This window comes from Onychomys torridus, chromosome 6, assembly GCF_903995425.1.
Source record: "Onychomys torridus chromosome 6, mOncTor1.1, whole genome shotgun sequence".
Classification (NCBI taxonomy): Eukaryota; Metazoa; Chordata; class Mammalia; order Rodentia; family Cricetidae; genus Onychomys; species Onychomys torridus.
In genome coordinates, this window is record NC_050448.1 from 61,617,871 (window position 1) to 61,635,798 (window position 17,928).

General features: G+C 42.5%; 1 protein-coding gene across 1 annotated transcript; it reads left to right on the forward strand.

The window, feature by feature from the left end:
• The first annotated feature begins 5,823 nt into the window (after nt 1–5,823).
• Nucleotides 5,824–8,631, forward strand: Tigd4 (tigger transposable element derived 4). Its single transcript, XM_036191035.1, has 2 exons — nt 5,824–6,019; nt 6,165–8,631. The coding sequence occupies exon 2, from the start codon at nt 6,681–6,683 to the stop codon at nt 8,220–8,222; it is 1,542 nt and encodes a 513-aa protein (XP_036046928.1). The 5' UTR covers nt 5,824–6,019; nt 6,165–6,680; the 3' UTR covers nt 8,223–8,631.
• Nucleotides 8,632–17,928: the final 9,297 nt, after the last annotated feature.

Here is a 17,928-nt window from a genome sequence, read left to right on the forward strand (position 1 = left end):
TTTCCACTCTAAGCCTCTGATTGGCTTTGGTGGCATTCTGGATAAATTGACCTCCCTACTTGGCATGCAAGGCTTACCGAGGTCTGGTCTCAATCTTGCTTTCTGTTGTGTAACCCTTCAGCCCAATCAGTATTCTATATATCCTGAGTCAGAGTGTTCCTTTAGTCAACTACCATCCATCTCCACATGGGGATGAAGGTGTGATTACACAGAGCAGCTTAGTATGTTCCTAGCCCTGTAACTTGTGCGTGTATGTTTTCACTGTCTAGTCTTCGCTGCAGAAATGTCTTCCCACCTCACTCCTACTCACCCTTGACAGTGACTCAGCTCTTGCTTCCATTAGAAACCCACTTTTGTCCTCCCCGTGAAGGTTCATTTTTGCCACCTCTTTCCCACAGCCCTTAATTGAACCCCTGTTGGTCTGCCTTACACCGCTGACCTCATACTATATCCCCTAATCAAACAAAAAAACCAAAAGACCCAACTTAGGTTATCAGGCTTGTGGGGCAGGTCTTTAGCGGCTGAGCCACTTCATCGGCTGCTCCCTTATCCTTTTTGGCAGACTGAACTTTGGACTCATTGTATCCTTTCATAACTACCAGGAAGTTAATACTACTTGAGTTGTAGAAATATGTTATGTGTTGCACAGCAGGAAACTTCCAGAAGACCAGCAACTGCTGCTGTTAAGTGTTGTGATATGGGCAGGTTTAAGTGGGCCTAGTTGCCATCTAGGAGTGAAAGACAAAAGTGAGTGCTTTTTTTTCAGTTTGGGAAGTGGTTGGGTCTCCGGCAGAGAGCTGTGAACTCCCGATAAGAACAGAAGAATGTACTACTCCCCAGATTTTCTGAATGGGAAGACTGCCAGTGTTGTGTCTCCCAATGCTTCAGTTTTCTTTTACAATCTGGTACAAATAAAACACTAGAATTTAAAAAAAGAAGAGAGGAAATGTGGGTGGGGAGGCTGAACTTACAATTCATTTACTAACAGGAACATTTAACATTTCTGGTGAAAGGCTGGTGTTTCACCAAAAGACTTTTATCCATATTTTTTCTTCATTTATTTAACAATTGTTATTAAGAATCTATAGTTCACCCAAGTAATGTAATTTTCAGTATTTTCTGGCATGTAGATACATATTTTGCTTTTAAACTTATGTCATAGAATTTTCTTCATGCCATTAAATATTATCTTTCCAGCCAGGAATGATGGTTTATACCTGTAACCTCTACTATAGAGGAGGCCAAAACTATAAGTTTGAGGTTCACCTGGGCTACAGGGTAAGACTCTGTCTCAGAAAAAAATCACTTAGTGGTACAGTAGTGTTTCAATATATAGATATTTCTTAATTTATTTAATTAATCCTTTTGTGTGACATTTAGATTTTTCCAGTTCTGTCTATAATATATAGCCCAAAGAATACTATGTGCCATGGAGAATCTAGGCTGACCTCCAATGACTCCACTTTTTATTATTCCCTTCCTGTAAACATGATGGGATAACATTCCCACAATCATGTAATATTACCTGCAAGGGGATTTTTTACAGGTGTAGTTAAGGTAGCTAATTAGTTGGCTTTGAGTTACTGAAAAGGGAGTTAATCTGGGTGAGTGTAACTAATGTGACCACATGAACCCTTTAAAAGCAGTTAGGAGAGGAAGTCAGAGAGAGTCAGAGTGTACAAGGGCCTGGACAGGAGAGTGTTCTCTGTTGTGAAGACTAGAGACAAGGACATGATGGAGGACTCTGAGTGCAGAGAGTGATCCCTGGTAACAGCCACCAAATGCTGGGGGCTTCAGTCCTACACAGCAAGGAATTAAACTCTGAATGACCTCAGTGAGACTAGGTGTTCATTCTTTCTCAGAGCCTCTTGATAAGAGACTAGCATCCTGATCTCTGCACTGTGAGACCCTAAAGACCCAAGTGAGTTCCCTGGACTTCTGACCCATAGACATAGGAGATCATAAATGGTTGCTGGTCTGGTTTGGAGTACTGACTGATCTTGAGAGAGGACCTTGTAGACCTCTTATAAAGGCTCAGTTCCCAGAACCCACATGCCTCACAACTACCTGGAACTCCAATTCCAGACAGAATTATAGATACAGACTTTCTAGATTAAGAAGTTATTGATTAAAGCTTTTCCCTCATATTGCTAATTTGCCTTCCATAAGCTTTGTACCAGTTCTGTGCCTCCTAAGAACCTATGCAACAATATCCTGGACAACACTAGATGCTACCATTCTCATAGGGAAACCCAGAAACATAAAAGAGGACTCAGATTATTCTTATCACTTGTAGGAGTCTTTAGGGAAAGGCCTATTACTTAGTTTAATTCTTGACATTGAGAAAATGTTTTCTAACTCATAGGACAGCGTTTTTCAGCTTAATGTGTTCAAAGGGGAAATGAATTCTGAGCTTATTAAAAGGATGAGCATTCAGCAAATATTAGTGACTGCCATCATTCCTTGCAAAAACCAACCCCAGCCACTATTCTCTGGGAGGTAGGATACATCCACTTTATTAATTAGGTAGTACATGTTTATACTTTTCTAGGGGAAAGGTCTAGGTTGTCTGGCTTACATCACATAGTTGATTGTTTTAGGAATTTGTTGTATTTTGCTATGGAAATTTGACTTTTGTTGTTGAAGGAAATGATACTGCTGAATATCTTCCTAATTAAAGGTACTAATCAAATGACCTGGTCTCTATAATTGTGCATACGAGCTTAGTGTTCATTATCTGAAGTGCTTCACACAAGTATTTCAGAGTGTGTGTCTTTTATTTGGAATATTTGCATAGATTCTGCAGGATGAACATCCTTAATCCGTAAATCCGATGGATTTAAGATTTGGAGATTAGAGATTTTCGATCTGTTTTTTTTTTTTTTTTTTAATATAATTGCTTTAGTTAGAATGAACAAAGAGAGGAAATTCAAGCTATCATTTCTGTAGCCCTTGTTTATTTTTTGACAAAATAAGGTGGGATGGAGGGAGATGTTTTCTGAATATCAAACTAATAAGAGCAAAATATTTACCTAAAAGATAGTCAACATATTTATAGGAAAATATGCAAATAGTCCCTATATAAATGAACAATGTTCTAGGAGTTGAGAGGACTCAGTCAAATGGTCAAATCCTGATTACTTAGAAAGCCTTGCTTTCCCTAACAGTCAGCTAAAGATGCCATGGCTGTTCATAACACCCATAATGATCCATTCTTCCATAGGAATCTGACATTGCCTTTAAAGTGTGTTGTTGATAGGGCTGGAGAGGTGGATCAGTAGATAAGAACACTTGTTCTTACATAGGACCCAGGTTTGGTCCCCAGCACCCATGGCAGCTAACCATCTGTAACCCCAGGCCTAGGGGACCTAGTGCCTCTTCTGACCTCTGCAGGCTCCTGGGCCCATGCATACACATAAAATAAAAATAAACATTTTTAAAGTTGTAAGTTCTATGTAGGTACTATAGGTGCTGACTTGGATTGGTGCAGGGAACACAAAATGTAAACTATGGTCAGAGAAAGCCTTATCAATATGATTCAAGTATACTCTAATATAAAGAATAAAATATAGACTGGACACTAAAAAGACTAGATTCTGAACTGCGTTCCAATCACATTATATCTGTGTGACCATTGAAACTCAGCTTTACCTTCCTCCTTAGTTACTTGGCATATTGGCAGCAAAGAGATTTGAAAACCAAAGCCTTGTTGATGTTATTATTAAGACCTTTTTGCAACAACAATTTAAAAAAACCTATGCTGTAATTCCTATTATTCAAAATTACTCCTTTAAGTTAGATAACAGGAGCAGAAGGATTTTAACAAGATTGTGTGAGCTGGGCACACCTGCAATCCCAACACTCAAGAAGCTGAGGTATACAGATTATGAGTTCAAGGTTAGCCTAGACTTTGCAAAAAGATCCTATCTTAAAAAAAAAAAAGCAAAAAGATGTAGCTTGTCGTCTGGGATCCTGGAGACACAGCAGGAAGACTAGGGTGCCCACATAATAATGTCCACTTAGCACATTAGCTTATTGCTGTCTTGGCTACAGCATGCCCAGAACAGATTTCTGGCAAGAGAGCTAGAGTCTGGGAAGTGATGGTGAGCCTTTCTGGAGCTGTTGTTGAGTATTACTTTAACTATGTAAAGATGTGTTGCATTTATTTATGCTGTATTTGTTTAACTATGTAAAGATGTGTTACATTTGTTTATTCTGTATTTGTTTAACTATGTAAAGATGTGTTACATTTGTTTATTCTGTATTTGTTTAACTATGTAAAGATGTATTACATTTGTTTCACCTTGTCTGACTAAGCCACTTGATTGGTCTAATAAAATGGTGAACTGCCATTAGCTAGGCAATAGAGAGAGAGGCAGGGCTAGAGGGCAGAGAGAATAAGTAGGAGGAGGAATCTAGTAGGGGGTTGGAGGATGAGAAGAGGAGAGGAGGGGAGGGGAGGAGAGGGAGAGGGAGAAAGAGAGGAGGGGAGAAGAGGAAGAGAAGAGAAGGGGGCATGTGAGGGGGGGGGGAGGAAGATGCCCCAGGCAGCAGCCAGCCAGGCAGACACGGAATAGGACATTCAGAATGGAAGGTTAAAAAGCCCCGAGGCAAAGCACAGATGAAGAGAAACAGGTTAATATAAGTTATAAGAGCTAGTGGGACAAGCCTAAGCTAAGACCAGGCATTCATAGTAATAAGTCTTCGTGTCATGATTTGAGGGCAGATGGTCTGAGAAAGCCTGCAACATGGAGTCCTGTGGCTGTTCTCACTGCTGCTGCTTAAAAAGAATGAGGTTGGCAAGGAGGAGGACCGACTGGCTCAGAGTGCTTGCTGTTCAAGCATGAAGACATGTGTTGGAGCCCTAGTGCCTTCCTAATAAGCCGTGCAATAGCTGCACTCACCTGTAACTTCAGTGCCTGGGGTGGGTGTGGAGAAAGATGGCCAGCCTAGATGAAAATGGTGAGCTCCAGGCTCAAGGAGAGACTTTGTCTCAAGTAAAGGAAAGGACACCCAACGCCGCCCCTGTACGCCCCCCCCCCCCCAGAGCACTGTTTCCACTCTTATTTTTGTTATTCAAGTCCCCAAATCTGCAATTTACCGATGAAATGATGAAATGATCAGCCCACTCATTGGGAACTTGTGCTGCTGGGCATGGTGGTTGCATACTGTTAAATCTAGCCAGCGCTTTAGAGGCTGAAGGAGAAGATGGCAAGTCCAAGGCCAGCCTGGCCTGCATGTGAGGGGGTGTGTGCGCTTGCGCGTGCACATATGTGTGTGCGCGTGTGCTCTTGTGCTCTCGCTGAGTCTTACTGGGTGTGCAGCAACTCTATGAAGTCAGTCCTGCAGTTTTCCCCTTTTACAGATAAAGAGCTAAGTTAGATGACCCAGGACCACTCCGTACTAAATAAATGGCAGTCACTTCTCAAGATCCATCCTGCACTAAAACCCATGTCTTTATACTCTGGCAAGTCACATTTCCACACAGAGACAGCAGAGGGCCTGAGATGACAAGGACCATGGTCATTCTACTTGCTATTTTAGTCTAGATACTTTTCTACATTATATCCTCTTAATAATGTGTTTATTATGGTGCATGTTCTCAAGCAACACTGACATGTGTAGTCAGGTAAACTATACTAAATTGATGTAAAAATTACTGGATTATTTAGCTTTGAGGGAGATTAGGGTTTAGATTTTTTTAATGGAATTATCAAGCACTTGATTTGAGTATTTCAATGAAGCAGACTCCTATGAAGATGTCTGTCTCCCGTGTGCTATTAAAAATTCACTGTCTATTTTTCCTCTTAGAGGAGTCAGAGGTTATAGGCTGACCTCATGGAGAAAACAGCCACCAAGAATCCAGGATCGTTTTTAGTTCTTTAATTTTGGCAAGCACACGTTTTCAAAGCAGATTAAATTCGTCCGATTTATTTTAGAAGTATGTATTTCAAAGCTCAGGGAGTCTCCAAACCCACAAAGCAGAGCTGGGGAGGCTTCGTGGAGAGCTGTTCAGGAGGTAAGCATTCACCTGCAAGCTTTGGTCGCTGGGTTTTCAGAAACTTCTCCCCACCTTTTGCTTTGTTGCCCAGAGTGGCACGGTATTTTCTTGATATCCAGTTGACATATTTCTAAAATGCTACCTTTCCCCTGTCCTTTTCAAGAAAGAAGGAGGAGGAGCATGCCACTGTTTCCCCTGTAACTTTGAAGAAACTAGAACTTCACAGGGGATGTTTTGCATGGACACTTTGGAAGGTTTGTTTCTTCTTATCTTTGAGACCTGCTGTGGAGAATTAGTAAAAGATTGAAGCATGAATGGATAAAATGGATCGTCTTAAAGGATTGCAGTTCCAAAAATACATCAGCAGGACCGGACAGGTCTGACATAATGAGCTTCCTATTTTAGCTTGACTTCTGGAACTCTGAAGAACTATAAATTGAGCCACACAAGGCCTGAGGAAGGAGGTGCCTCTTTTAGTCGCTTATAGAATTTTCTTCAGGCTCTAAGGAGATATGTCTAGCTGCTGGTTTCCTAAAGAATTAGACTGTTGATACCTACCAACTTCAATACAGGAAATGACAGATAGGAAGCCCTGGTCCATAACGTACTGAAAACTGAATTTGGTTACAGAAACCTGTACCCGGAGGTCAGAGGGGAGGCCCTCACAAGCAGCAGCGCCATGGCGGAGGCTCCTGTGGATGCTGTGACTCAGCCAGTGACAGTGAAGAAGAAGAAGAGTCTGTCCATTGAGGAAAAGATTGACATCATCACCGCAGTGGAAAGTGGCAAGAAGAAGGCAGAGATCGCAGCTGAGTATGGGATAAAGAAAAATTCATTGTCTTCCATTATGAAAAACAAAGACAAAGTTCTGGAAGCCTTTGAATCTTTGCGATTTGACCCAAAGAGAAAAAGGCTGAGGACGGCATTTTACACGGATCTGGAAGAGGCGTTGATGAGATGGTATCGGATTGCCCAGTGTCTCAATGTTCCAGTTAATGGTCCAATGTTGCGTCTAAAAGCCAATGATTTTGCCCAGAAGCTGGGACACAATGATTTTAAGTGCAGCAATGGTTGGCTGGATCGTTTTAAGTCCAGGTATGGCTTAGTATTCCGAGCACAACCTGCAGAAGCCACGGGTATGTCTATAGACCCTGCCACTGTCTGGTACCAGAACGTGCTTCCTTATTACTTAAATGATTATCATCCTAAAAATGTTTTCAACGTCAAAGAGACTGGGCTGCTTTATCGAATGTTACCTACAAATACATTTGCATTTAAAGGAGAGACCTGTTCAATTGGGAAGCTGTGCAAAGACAGGATAACGCTGGCAGTAGGTTCTAATATGGATGGCACAGAGAAGCTGCCTTTGCTTATTATCGGGAAAACCCGAACTCCACGTTGTTTCAAAGGTATCAAGTCACTGCCTGTGTATTATGAGGCTAACAGAATGGCATGGATGACTGCAGCCATATTTGAACAGTGGATGCAGAAGCTTGATGAGAAATTTCAAGCCCAGCAACGAAGAGTGGTGATTTTTGTCGACTCTTTTCCAGCACACCCAGAAGTGAAGAACCTAAAGTCCATTGAGTTAGCATTCTTCCCATCTTGCTTGTCTTCCGGGTTTGTAGCCATGAAACAAGGTGTTATTAAGAGCCTTAAAATCAAATATCGGCATTGTCTTATCAAGAAATTCTTAAGTTCTGTTGAAAGTAGCCAAGAATTTACATTTTCTCTACTAGATGCTGTTGACACACTGCATCTCTGCTGGAGAGCTGTAACCCCAGAGACCATTGTTAAAAGCTATGAAGAAGCAGGATTCAGGTCTCCACAGGGGGAAAATGACCCAGCGAATGCCGAGAGTGACACTGCTCTTGACCTGGCTGCCCATGCTCTGGGGGCAGGAGTGGAGTTTCCTGAAGGCTTGTCCATAGAGGAATACGCTGCCCTGGATGAGGATCTGGAGACTTGCGAAGCCACCCCCAATGATGATGCCGAGTGGACCAAAGAAAGTAAACAAGATGAAACTGGATTCTATGCTTCTGATGAAGAGGAGGAGGACAGCGGAGCTCCAGAAGTGGACCTGCCCTTACCGTCCAAGAATGAAGCAATGGAAGCTGTAGGCACTCTTAAAAGGTTTCTTAGAAGTCATGATATGAATGATGAACTTCACAATTCTTTAGCAGACCTTGAAAACTTTATTAACACTTTGTCACCTAAATAGTCATGTGTTGTTCATCTGCAGAGCAGGAACTTTTCTGGGTGTATCTTATTGCATAAGGAACATAAAAAAGTGTCAATTAATTGAATAAGAAAAGAGAAAGCCTAACAATCCTTGACTTAATTGCAGCAGCCTTTAATTTGAATAGCAAAGCTCGGTGGTAAATAATGACAAAGTGAAACTGCAGAATTCTGCTTAGCAGGTTTGGGGAGAATAAAACTGTCTTCAGAGGCTTTGTACTTGAAAGAGACAGGGTGTGTTTGAAAGAACTCTTCAGCTGGCTAACTTACATGCATGAAGTTGCTGGTTTCTGTTTTCTTTGTTTTTAAGTTCGGATCATGTTCTAGAATATTTTGGTTTATCTATATAATCTAAGAAACAAATAGCTTGCTATTTTTATAAAGTTACACACACACACACACCATCTGTATCCTAATGCATTCTTTATTCTCTCTCTCTCTCTCTCTCTCTCTCTCTCTCTCTCTCTCTCTCTCTTTTTTTTTGGTTGGTTTTTAAAGACAGAGTCTCACTATGTAGTCCAAGCTGGCCTCAAACTCATGGCAATTCTCCTGCCTCAGCTTCTCAAATTCTGGGATTGTAGGTGTAAGCCAACATGCACAGTTCTAATTAAAGTTTTTAGTATCAACGTAGTGTAAAATTATGCTACAATTAGTTAATCTTCCTGATTGAAAAATATTCTGAAAATACATTCTAATCTGCCTGTGCACCAAGATGATGCACAATGTAACTTGCTGCTTTCAAGTTACTTGTCAAATTAAGCCAAATGAAAAGCAATTGCTCTGTAGGGCTTCCTGTCATCTATCGCCATGAGATATGGGTCCTTCTGTTATATATACGTGTGTGCTTGTTTAGTGGGAAAACACTTGAAGGAAACACTTACTGATTCATATGTTAGAATAGGGTTAACTCTTGAGCCAATTGAAGGTGCGATAGAGTTACCAAAAATTATGGTGCTTGTTTTTTTCAATTACAGCAGCTCAACTTTTAATCTAAATTTTGTTTTGATTTTATTGAATTTTATTTTCAGCAATGTGATTAGTTGTCTTCCTCCAATTTTTCTTCCTCTAAATTTTTTATTAAAATTGTTAGAGAAAGTTTTATCTATATGTTGCATTAAAATAACTGTAGGAAATTACCTAATCACCATCTAAAAATAGTCATTGAGCAAAATTTTAACAATGTGTCAGTTTTTCCTAGTGTTCAGTTAGCATGTTTATTTAACTTATTATACCTAATTTAGGTTCTGTTGTAAAGTATTTTATAAAAATACAAAGCATGATGATTTGTTGTGAACTGTTAATCTGCCAAAAGATCATACACTTAGAAGAAAATAATTTAACAGAGCGTTTTTATTTTCTATTACTGGTTTGCTCTGCTCTGAGGATTTAGTAATAGTTGAGCCTTACAATGTATTAATATTTTAAAGGTTTCTTTTATTATTAAACATGGACTATTTAAATTAAAAGCATTTTGTGATTTGATATGTAATTTTCATTTGGCTCAATCATGGACCTAAAGGAGTTCTTGAGAGCCCATTTGTCCCTCAAGAAAAAAATTACTTACAGTTAGTCTGGTTTTAAAATACATGTTTTTGTTTCCATTGTTTTGGCTTTATAAACTCTTGCTGTGTTTTTTACTTCTTATTAACCAAGAACAAACCTTGTATTGCATTTAGGGCATTTTTCACTGTGCGTCCCTCCTGAACTGTTTAGTGGAAGGTTTGGTTCAGGCTAACACAGGAGGGTGTGTAACCAGCGCTTGGGGGGGGGGGGGGTTCCTGTTGCCTGCCTGACTCCTGTGTAGACTGAGCCCTCACGGCAAACCTTCTTTTCACTGTATAGGAGGCAGATCAGCTGGGAGGGGAAGCAAGGAGAGAGGGAAATTAAAGGAAAGCCATGCAGACAGACACTTCCCAGTTCAGAGGAACCCATCTACTGGGCTAGATGATGGAAGGCAGAGTCGGGAAGCAGACTTCTGCTTTCAGGGTCAAGGGCAGCAGAGAGCTGGGCTCCCTGAAGTAAACACAGCACAGAGGGAGTCAACAGCAGGAGGCTATGGCCACTGGGTAAAACGATCCTGGAGCCCTTTCCAAATAAAGCAGGGACTGTGGCACAGTGAGAGTTGGTGACATACATGCTGGATAATGTACTATAAATGGCACGGTCCTCTTTGTGCATTCACCTAACAAGCTCAAATGGTCACCTCCTTGATGAGGCGACTCCTCTGCAATATGTTAGGAAGAACCAAAGGATTCGGTCCCCACTTCGTTCCATGCTTACTTATTTTGTTCTTAGTTGTCAACTTTTAGCAAATTGTTGGAAGTTGGGACAGTTATGTAGTTTTTTTCATATCGCCAGAGAATACTGAATGCAGAACAGGCTCCTGGTGTGATCATAGGCTTGTCAGCTGTAAGAACTAAATGAGTTCCCGATAGTCTTGCTTTCCACACTGAAGGAAGAGGGAGAACAGGGCATCTGTTTTGCCCTGACTTCTTCTTTGTAAGCCCTGAAACCCTTGGTGAATGCACTGTCACTGTGGTAGGCTGCTGACTGATGCCACACCTATGTTCCTCATTGCAAAAGCGATAACTCAGCACTGTGAGAGAACCACTTTTGAGCTGCCATGGGAGCAAATGAGGAACCCTTCCCCAAAGAGGATGCGGAAGCCCACTTGTCATCCCCCAGAGTGCTTTCTGAGGTGTTGTTTGCTCTATACCATGTACCCACTAGTCTACCATGCTGTTAAGCCCCATCTATTTATAGCACATCCTATACCTGCCCCTAGAGGTAACCCTGGGAGAAGTATGAATAGTATCTGAATGACTGCCAGAAGAAAAGTATGGCCTGGACCAAAAGACAGTTACATAAGTGGAAAGATTAAGCTTGATTTCTACTGATGGAAAAAGAGGCCTTGTGAGCAGGTAGAACTAGTTTTAAAAGCGTACTTCTTCATTCCTGAACTATGTGCACATTATGCAAATCAGATCTCCCATCCAAGTGAGTAACCTTTTATAATGTCTGTTTGAACTCGAGCTGTGCAATTTCAGCTTTAAATCCTATTGGGTTGCTTTCATTTTGTTTTATTATTATTATTATTATTATTATTATTATTATTATTCCAGATTCGACCACTGTTTTCCAGACCCAATTATCCAGTTAGAGAAATCATATTAACCCTTTAGAAGAACAGATTGATTTTCCCTTCTTTTCGGTTACTGGGGTAAGGCATCTTACAAATAATATTAGTTCAAACCTGGTAACTAAAGATTGTCATAAGAAGGGGGTGCCTGGTAATTAGAAAGGGTCTGTCCTGCTCATGGTGCTAGGCACTGAAAGTTTAATGATGAGAACAGAAAACACAAAACCCCTTTGTCCTGGCACTGGCAGGTTAGTGGTAGGAGCCCATTTGCAGGTTCCTTGTGGCTTTACCCAGCATGTCCGCACAGAGGATGATTAGGACCACAGGCCTGAGTGCAGGTGTCTGAGATGGTCTGCACTTGTGTGCTGGGAGAAGAGGTCTTTTGCTCCACCCCTTGGCATCTCTATGAATACCTTAGGGCAGAGACAGTTGAGGCCGTTGGAATAGGTTCCAGGCCCTCCCGAGGCTGTCTTGTATTTTCTTTCTGATTAATCTCAAGACTCTAAATCCTTCTATCTAATATTTCCTATTACTCTCACCCAAGAACACTCTGGGGAAATGTAGGGGTGGGTGGGTAGCCCCACCCCTCAGTAAAGGAAGCAGGCACTATTTCGTAATGACAGGAACCCACTGAGCATGACGTCTGTGACTGCAAAATCAGACAATGTGGGGCTTTAACCTGGTCCTGAGATTAGGGAAGGAGTGAGTTAGCTGAGTGTCTAGTGCCAAAACCTGAGATTTGGACTCGCAGGATAAATTAGAGTTTCCTAGGCAAGGGAGAAGAAGAGGGGGAGATGGTTGTGTGTCAGGCTCAGGGAGGGTGCCTGCCGTCAGCTAAGGGACTGAAGGAAGAAGCATGCAGAGGAAGGAGAAGTGGTTAGAGGTAGAAGAGGCCTGTCCTCAGAGTGATTAGCTGGCTTAGGGTTCAATAAAGAGCCATTTTATATATGGGGGGATGGGAGGGAAGAAAAGCTTTTCCATCTTTGCTTTTGAAGGTGTTGACCATAAGCAGAATCGTGTTCCTCAGAACAGAAGTAAAATATTAGAGAAAAAGGAGACCCTGGGGAAAGTGACCTATCCTCTGAGCCAAGCTGCTGCCGCCTTGAGGGTATGCTTGCAAAAGGGTCATCCTACCTAGGCTTCCTAACATTCCCCTCCCCACCACATCTTGGAGAGGTATGGAGAGTCAGGTTGACCCTCACCTGAGTATCCAGCTGTTCCCTACTGAATATTATACAAAACTGCCTTAACTGCCTGTGGCCTTGGGGAGGGCTAGAGTATGTCGGCTGGGGAAGATGAGGAGAAGCTCCATCTAGGCAGCTATGGAGAAGCCATCATCCCTGCTGGGTAAAAGCTCTCCAGTTGTGGCCTTTTATGGGGGGGGGTACCCACACTCCTGTAAATAACCCGTTACCTATGCTTGTGAGGAAGCCCAGTAGATTCATTGGTTCTCAGAGTAAATTTGGGCAGAATCATCTCTGGTTTTATCACTGGGACCGTAGAAAGAGGGACAGACATTGTTGTTTCCCCCAGGAAAGAATTTCAGCAACACCTTCTAACGTACAAAAATGATTCTTTCCCATTGTAGGAGGAAATAGCAGGAGAAAGACATTGCAAGTGGACAGACAGGCCTCTCCACACACTTCTGACACAACGTCGGTTCTTGCTAGGCCTTTAGCCCTGAGTAAACAGCTGAAGGAGTTGGCACAAGCATGTCATATATGAATGAAGATTACAGTCAAGGTCACTGTGTAGGCCCAGGGATTGTGGGAACTGAGTTGGTGATGTAGTGCTCCAGCACCCCTGGGGTAAGCAGCTGCCAGTGCCTGGTCTTGGGCTTGGATTAATGCTGGTCCATCACAGCATCCCCAGGAAGACTTCTTTCGACAGTGATAAATAAATACGTAAATACTATTTTAGTAGTAGTCATTGTTACTGATCACGGCTGAAGTGCCCTTTTGATGGTTTTTGATGACACATAAAATGACTTTTATTGGTGGTCTGTATCATCTTACCCCACTCTACCCTCATCCCACTAACAAGATGCCTAACTTCTTAAATAACGTTATTCCACATACTGTCCCTTGGTATCAGATCGATCTCTTAATGTTTCTTTTCTGTGGGAACCTTCACAAGCTTCGGCAGCCTCTCTTCTTTCTACAAGGTGTGTAGCAGACACTCAGCTGAGCAGTGTGCAAAACTCCCTGAACCTGGAAAAAGGTGCAGCTCCTAATTAACTGACCAGAGAACTGTCTCACAGTGTAAGAATGAGTCAAATACCCCCAGCGGGTTTTGTAGGACCAGAGGGAGACAGTGCATCCTTAATGAACCAAACTAAAACGCTGATGCTTTGCCATGACTTGCAGCCCCACTCCTGTGAGGACTGCAGATGTCTCCAGCTCTTCAGAGCAATTCTGGAAACCTTGTCCTGTCCCATGGGCCCTGGAGTCGCTAGATAAGCCTAGCTTTTAGACACTGCCTGTATTTATCTTGGAGATGCCTTTACTTTTTGAGGGGGTTAACTTTGAGACCATTGAAAGGCAGAGGGGTTTCGGTTTTGCTTTGTAACAAGTAAAAAGAAATGCTTTGAAACTTGAAACACACTTGGAATAGGAGCGTTCTCGCCTCACCTGTTAAACTAAAGACGAGCAGGTGGGGAGTCCTGTCTTACACTGTGGAGCATACAAGGAAGACTTCAGGTTTTCCCCAAAGGAAAGATGTATAGAAAGTTAAACTTGGAGGAGACTCATTTATTTTTTTCTCTCAGTGCCGGGGACTGAATACAGACCCCACATGTGTTAGGCAAGCACTCTACCACGGAGCTGCAGCCCAGGCCCAGGGAGTTCCCATTAAGAAATTACCTCGTGTGATTAGGGGTAAGAGTACTTGCCTAGTGTCCACAGAGCACCGAGTTCCATCCTCAGCATAACAAATACGTAAACAGAAAGACAAATAATAAAGGGAAGAGAAAAATACTCCTCTTCCTGCCATTCACAAACTCTGCCATTGTAAAAGTTACACAGACATTCAAACAGGTGAAAACATAGGCGTAGCCACCATTCAGCCTCCCACCTCTCTGTTTTTAAGTGCCCCAGTGTGACTAGCAGAAGCTTGCAGAAAACTACTGAATAGATTTCCTTTTCTACACTAGTGTTTGAGCTAAGCTTTCTTTGGCACATTCCTTTTTCCTTTCTCCTTTGCCTGCTATTTTTGATGATGTTATTTTTAATAGCTTGCTAGTATTTTTTACGAGGACTCCTCTTTGCCAAATCCAATTAAAAGAACTGTCTGAGGCCTTGTGCTCTCTGGAAGCTGAACAGAGAGACTGGGATTTCACACCAAACTGAATCTCCATAATAAGGACTTGCTCATGTGACACTCCCTGATGCTGTCATTTAGAGAAGCATCAGAAATAAAGCACTAAAACTGGTAGGTCACAGGCAGGGGCCACGTCCCTCCGAGAAATAGCATGCCTTCTGTATTCATCGAAAGAACACAATTCAACCATAGGATCAGTAGCTATTCCAGGATAGAGATGACTGCCACAGACACACAAACTGTTTGGGAGGGCCTTCCCCGCTGGTGCGACATGCCGTGCAGCTTACAGAGGAGCCAGACTTGGATCTATCTTGGTTTATCATCTAACTGGGAAGGCAGAGTAAACACTCCACTTTGTCAGCTGTTTCGAGCCAGTGTGGCAGATGGAGTCCAAGAACCTAGGGCTGAGTTTGCTGTGAGCTCCCACAGTGAGAAAGCTTCCTAAAAGCATCAGGCCAGGCCAAATGGGGTACAGGGTACTAATGCCAGGCAAAGGCCCCATGCCAGCAGGATGGTCAAGGCACTTCAGAAGGATTTTTACAGGGTTACGTTTACATTTTCTGTGTCATACAGAACAAGTAGAGCGTATGTTCTCTTTAAAATTTCCAAGTGTAGATCATAGGGAGGAAGTCATGGTTTCACCTTGGGCTTGTCTATGTTCTAGGTAAATTGCTTAAGCTTCACCCTTGGTTTCATGAAGCACTGAAAAGCGTGGGGGGGGGGGTGGGGGACATGACACATACCCATTCCAAGAGAGCATGTGACCTTCACAAAGCTACACAGACAAGAAAGGAAAGTCAGGCCTGAGCTCAGGCCTTTTAAATATATCTAGGGTGGAGTGGGATGAAAGGATTAAGTTGGAAATACCAGGGTCCAAAAGAGCACTGAGGTCAAGAGAACTGTTTGGGGGAATGGCACATTTATATTCAGCATTTTAAGGAGTAGCTGGAAGACAAGACTGCTCATGTTACTTCTTGTTCCTTGTCTGAGCAGCAGCAAGCTTCCTTAGAAGCAACCACCTCTGTGGAGAAGAGCTGCAAGAAGGCCGATCCCCTCACTCAACTTGACTTTCCAGTAATTCAGTCTCACCCTGATTTTAGTATTAGTAACTTAACTATAAGCACAAACACGATTCCAAGTGTGTCAGTCCGGCTTCTACAGAGGAGCAGAACCAATGGGGTGAATGTGTGTTGATGATAGAGTACCTGTGTTGACGCTCGCGATGTGCCTGGCATTGAGCTTAACATTTTATGTAAACTAAGGTATGTCACATCCTAACAGTAATACTATCTTTTTACAAAGCATGTCAGGTGTTTCTTAATTTTAGAATTAATACACATTGTTGTACATGTTTATCTGGGTGACTTGTGATGAATATATCACATAATGATTAAGACAGGCACTGACTTGATTTTGCAGGAAGAAAAACTTGTACATGTTCAGGCCGGGATGTAAGCTTTTTACAGAGAGTCAGTCCATCCCCTCCCCTCCCCTCCCTTCCCCTCCTCTCCCCTCTCCTTCCCTCCCCTCTCCTCTCCTCTCATCTTCTACTTCACAGAACACAAGTGAGGCCATTGTGGTTGAAGGAAAAGCTCTTGGTTTTTGTGTGGACAGTCTGTTTCATTAACACTTTTGATTACTTACTTAACCAACACCCATATATCAACTACTATGTGTCAGATACCCTTTAAAGCATTTTACAAACACCCTTCTTAGGTCTCAGTCTGAGTCTCTATTGGCCACTTGTGACTTGGGTCAAGTCCAATAACTTCTCTGGGCTTCCACTTCTGTATCTGTTACCTGCTAAGAGAATAAGAAAACCTAATAAGCTGCAGGAATCAAATGAATCACATGCCAGTGCTTTAGAAATGGCAAAAAAGAAAAGTTCATCATTATCATGGTGTGATGGTAACACAGATTGGTTGTTGTCGGTCTGCCGAAGAGTTTGGCGTTCTCCTTTTCAGAACTGCTGATCTGTGGTGACTGGGGACAAGCCTAAGCTATAGGAATGAAGACAGAGAGCTGGAAACTGTATCTCAGGTTGGAAGAATGTGAAATATAAACACATCACTACAGTCAGTTTCAGTTGGGGTAGGGGTTGATACTGTAACCTGGCAAAGGTTTAGTCCACAAATGAGTTTGGGTCCTCACCCTTCTGGCCTCAGCTTGGTGACTGTTTCCTTGGTGACCTGAAGCCTAGCATCATGTACAGGATTCCTCTGTGTGGTTCCACAGTACTCTTATCCTCTCATCTCCCACTCTTCATTTGCCGTGCTGGGAATTGAACCCACAGCCCCCACATACTAGGCAAGAGTTCTACCGCTGAGCTATAGCTGCAACCATTTTCAATGACCATTTTTTTCTAGATCTTCAGCCCAGCCCATTGGCTGGAAGAAACAAGGCCACACCTAATTCTTTCATCCTTGCTTATTTTGCAGTTAATATACTGGCTCCTAGTCAGACTTCAATCAATAATTGTTGGGAAAAGTTGATTTTGCATCTGAACTAAAGAGGCGGGGGCAACATGTAACTCTAGTACATGTGTAGAGGACTTCAGAACTTATTCAGCTCAGACTGTGTATCTCTTACTGTTAGTAGAAAATCCCACTCTGATATTCTGAACGTGCATTCCTGAGATGACCTTGGGTGCAGCCAAGCATTCAAAGTCACCAACAAATGTTCAGAAAATCCTCTGTCAATGGCTGAGTCCTAGATGACTTTGTCCACATCCCTCAAGGGCCTTTATGTATCTGACTGTCCTTGACCATGTGTGTCTGTAATAAGCTGGAATTCAGTTTGGGGATTTGAGCGTTGGTGTGACAGATTGATGCTCTCTTTTAATAATTCAGCCCTGAAGTATAGACTAGCTAGGAAGAGTCTGGAAGGGAAGCCCAGCTGGGTTGTATTATTGAACTTGCTCAGGGCACACAAATATCCTTGTCAGTCTCAGAAGGGCCAGGAAGCATCCTGTTCAATGAAAATTTTCAGACATTGCGAGGCGACAAAGTGGCATTGAGAATGAAATGAACTGTCACCCACAATGAAGTGGGATGTCTGGAAAAGGAAAGAGGGACAGACAAGGATGATAGAGCTGACGGTCATGGGCAGACAGCCGCTTAGCATAAGTTAATTTCGCAGCCAGCCCAGTCCAGGATTCGTATATCTGGCTTCCACTGTGACACATCAGACTCCGACAAGACAGTGGAGGGCAGAAGGTACAAAGGCCATTTCT

Bases quoted from the DNA above. Each gene is read 5' to 3' on its own strand.
- Tigd4 (XM_036191035.1), top strand. From the start codon at position 6,681: ATGGCGGAGGCTCCTGTGGATGCTGTGACTCAGCCAGTGACAGTGAAG.